The sequence below is a fragment of the Glycine soja genome, chromosome 5, assembly GCF_004193775.1.
Source record: "Glycine soja cultivar W05 chromosome 5, ASM419377v2, whole genome shotgun sequence".
Classification (NCBI taxonomy): Eukaryota; Viridiplantae; Streptophyta; class Magnoliopsida; order Fabales; family Fabaceae; genus Glycine; species Glycine soja.
In genome coordinates this window covers 35,387,499-35,391,742 of record NC_041006.1, presented here as the reverse complement: position 1 = coordinate 35,391,742, position 4,244 = coordinate 35,387,499, and the positions used below count along the sequence as shown (strand labels likewise).

The 4,244-nt window shown below is 28.9% G+C and overlaps 1 protein-coding gene across 2 annotated transcripts; it reads right to left on the bottom strand.

Moving 5' to 3' along the window:
- Positions 1 to 1,061: 1,061 nt before the first annotated feature.
- Positions 1,062 to 3,885, bottom strand: LOC114412768 (protein TIFY 5A-like). Of its 2 annotated transcripts, XM_028376799.1 has the most exons (4): positions 3,771 to 3,885; positions 3,559 to 3,651; positions 3,283 to 3,412; positions 1,062 to 1,472 (listed from the first exon to the last, which is right to left on the bottom strand). In XM_028376799.1, exons 2-4 carry the CDS (start codon positions 3,621 to 3,623, stop codon positions 1,263 to 1,265), a joined length of 405 nt encoding a protein of 134 aa, XP_028232600.1. In that variant the 5' UTR covers positions 3,624 to 3,651; positions 3,771 to 3,885; the 3' UTR covers positions 1,062 to 1,262. The 2 variants fall into 2 exon arrangements, with proteins under 2 accessions (XP_028232600.1, XP_028232599.1); XM_028376798.1 differs by lacking the exon at positions 3,771 to 3,885 and having other exon boundaries at positions 3,559 to 3,724.
- Positions 3,886 to 4,244: the final 359 nt, after the last annotated feature.

Sequence of the window (4,244 nt, the reverse complement as noted above, 5' to 3'; positions counted from 1 at the left end):
TGTAAAAATTGAAACACTTATTTGTTTATGACCCCGTAGGTTAATACTAAACTGGTAATAAATTAATCATAATTAATTTACTAATCAAAGTAATACTCCTTAACGTCCGGATATAATGAAGTATGATTTTTTTTATCTTCAAGTTCATCATTTATATCTCAAGTTAACTCTAGAGTATAATATTATTGCAAACTCTAATAAGGTAACACATTTAATCAAGACTTAAGAAACTCTTTTATTCTTTTATTCAATATTATACTAGCCAAGGTCTTAATTATGATAGAGCTCAAACTCATGACAAAGAGTTGTGTGGATTCCTTCTTGATTAATCATCAATTCTATAAGTATTGAATCATATTCAATATCATTCAACTAGTGCCTTAAGGCATTAGGTATTTGAAATTAAAACATAATAAATAATTTGTTAATTACTATGATAATCTCCGGTCAAATATTACTATATTTCTTCTTGAGAATTCCTTATTAACATATCAAGGCAATATTAACGGTTAGAAATTTTCAATTGAATCAGTTCAATGATAGCATTCACATCTATATCATCTATATATGTAATAGGATTTATGAATCTTTATCCAACAAAGATCATATTATATATATATATATATATATATATATATATATATATATTAATGTATCCAAATTATCGATATCATATTCATAATAATTTTACAATTAAGAATAATTAAAATTAAATTTATAAGAGACTTATTTTTCATTCATAATCTCTATTATGATAACAAATATTTAATTTCAATCAAAGATCCTATTAAGTTAACTATTTTATCAAATAATATAAAAAATGATAAAAAAAAATAACAATATTTTATTATTGGAATTAGAATCTTAGACATACACTATTACTGGTAACAAAATATATGTTTAAGAATTCATCGGATAAAAGGGTACTGTTTTTTGGTGTAGATAAACAAACTCGATAGATTAAGTGCTTTTTTGTCATTTGAAAAAAGTCCATTAGCTAAATCTTCAACCCCCCCCCCCCCCCCCCCCCCCAAAAAAAAAGATATACACAAACACGCCCATAAGAAACCATATATATTAACGAAGAAATTGTATGATTTCGATCATAGCCGCTCTTAATTTACAAGCCCTTGATCCACAAACTGTGTTGGGAAAAAAGGCATTTCATTCATCATAGTCTTGCAACAAGCTAACCAACAACCAAGCCAAATTAATTTTCATTTGTTTCCCCTTGGTTTTGATAATTTAACTTAATTAATTAGCTAGTGATGGTATGGGGATGTTTCTTGGACACGATTCTTCCTCTTCTGGAGAAACCTCTGCAGTGATCTTTTCATGGAAAGTCCAGTGCTGGGGCTATACATGTTATTATGAGGTGATTGCAGTAATATTGGTGAAGATGGTTCTGACCCAGTTGGTGTCATCACCCTTCTCTCCGTCTCTTTATTTGCTAGCATTAATATGGATCTGGCCTGCATGCAATACACATGACCCCACTTACAACTCTTTTTCATAATCCAAATAATTGACCTCACGACTCATATATGCACCATGTGAATATTCTGCGCCTTAATTAAATTAATAGTGAGACTACGTGGCTACTAACTATCGACTCATTTATTATTTTCTTTATTTATAAAGTACTAGTATGAAATAAGGTGACTTGACAAAAAGAAAACTTCTCGAGAAAAACATGCAACAAAAGTGCCGATCGGTTCTACCGTTGTGTCCAAATTTTTTAGGTCAAATAATGAGTCTTTGCTTTTATACCTCGAAACTTCTTGGAACCCCAATATTAACTAAGCAGTCATAATACGACCTTCTACCTTTTATATCTTTCGTTTGTCTTGTACCCTAAATATCTTTATTCTCTCTTAGGGTAGTCAATATTCTATTTTGTTACAGTAGTTACTCATCATATTATAAATTGAATAAACTCTAATAGAGTAATTATTGGTAATCATAACTCTCAGTATCATCTGAGATACAGTAGGAAACTAATATACTACAGTCACAATAATTTGGAGAGTTTTGATAATGTTAATACCAATTAAATTATATGAGATTTTTTATTAATTATTTATTTTTGCCTTTTCAAATTAGTCATTGATTATAAAATTTCTTATTATTATTTCTTAAGCATAAGTTCTATAAAAAGTATTGAAAGTAACTAAAAAAAATTAGAATTCAAATTTGTAAAGTTATCTTTAATTACATTGTTTAATTTAAAAAGGTTACAGTTTTAAAAAAATAATAATCAAGAACCAAAGGACTAATTCGAACAAATAAAAATAATAATTAATAAAAAAATGACATATAATTTGTTTGGTTAAAAAATTAACCAAAATCTCCCAAATTATTAGGAGACCATAGAAAGTCTCCAGAGATGGATGATTCCCAATAGTTTAATTAATTAGGGAAATGTAATTGGACACTTCTTTATTTTAAAGATTCTATCAATATTATCTCATGTTTTCTTCTACCTCTTTTTACATTCTATCATTTATTATATTTATATTTTTCTTTTTCTTTTTTCTCTCTCACGGGATGTTAACTAGCACTTGTGTGTGTCGAAGTATATTTTCCTAATCATTTACCCCTGTGAATGTCAGGTTAACCCAAATGTTATGCAGTAATAGCTGTATCTTTGTTATACTTAAAAAAATACAAGTTGGACACTGATAAAGCTACGTACTTTTTTTTTGGTCAGATAAAAGCTACTTACTATAAAATACTTACCATTAAAATTATAAAGAAAATCAAATAGACATTTATAATTTTTCGCTAATGATAGTAGATAAGGAAGAATACACTTGTATAACCCAAAAGATATAACAACTGAATAATGATCCTATATATATATATATATATCATCTAGCTAATTTTAAGAAATTAAAATAAAAAATAAATTACATTAAAACAATATCATAATATTCTAATAATATATCTTAACTTGTTTATTCAACAAGTTCTCTAACCATTTAGGTTTCAAGACGTTTTTTTACCTTCCTAGACTATCTTAAAAGACATCCTACAAATGTAAACATCTTACCCAAATCCAAACACTCTTCATCTTTTTCTCTTTTCTTTTTTTTAAATCACACCATCAATTATATCAATTATTTATCTCTTACTTCTTTTTATTTTTTCAAGGTGTCTACACCCAACAAGTATTCCAAGATTAATTTCCAAAAAATATAGAGAAAGAGAACACTTTAATTAAATGGAAAATAAAGAAATAAATTTCATGGTGATAAACAAAAAGATCATATATATGTATACCTGAAGCTCTGTGACATCTGAGACACAAATCTTGCCATCATAGAAAATGGTCAGCGGATGTTGTAGTTGTTGTTGCTGTTGATGGTGAGGGTCCTGTTGTTGTGGGCTATCACTCACTTCTGCTTCCATCCTTCATTCAAAACAAAAGAAAAAACTCAGAACCATGAATTAGTCCAAAGAAGCTTTGTGCAAATTATACATATATATATAGACAAATATCAGAACTCACAAAGTAAAGCCTTAATTAAAAAGAAAAGAGAGAGAAAATCCACTCACATGGGGCGAAGATCGGAGAGGGAGGGAGGAAAAAGGCGAAGTTCCAACTTGCAATTCTTTCTCATCTTCTATATTCTTTGAGAGAATTGAGTTCTGTGACAGAGAGAAAAGTAAAGATAACGTGTAAACAAATACCACATAGGAAAAAAAAATGGAGGATGGTAGATGTCTATATACACATATATGATTGAAGAATTTGGAAAAGCACTCACAAATTAAACACGTAAAGCACAAAAAAAATCGGCTTCGGCTGGTAAACAGTGTTAAAGTATGTTTGAATTTAAGTTGAATTTTATACATATTCAACATATAAAAATAAGTTAAAACATTTATCTTAAATATATGCTTGCAACCTTTTACTCAAAAACAAACTTATTTGTAGGCAGGGAAAGCAAAAGTACCTTGGAGTTGTAATATTTATTATTATTAATTATAATTTGAGCACATGTTTCACGGTTTTTTAATATTTGCGACACAAGGCGACGGTGTGATGAATTGAGATAAGTGGCGAATGAATGTGTTGATGGCATTGCTGCGTGCGGTGGGCAACACCCGAGACGAAATTGTTTGTCACGCTCGCTTCCCAATGAAACGACACGTGCTTTGCGCCAAACCATTTATCAAATATTTTTCACAAATAGTAAGGGTGTCCATTGGTTAAAAAACAGAAGGAGAACTTTTTAATT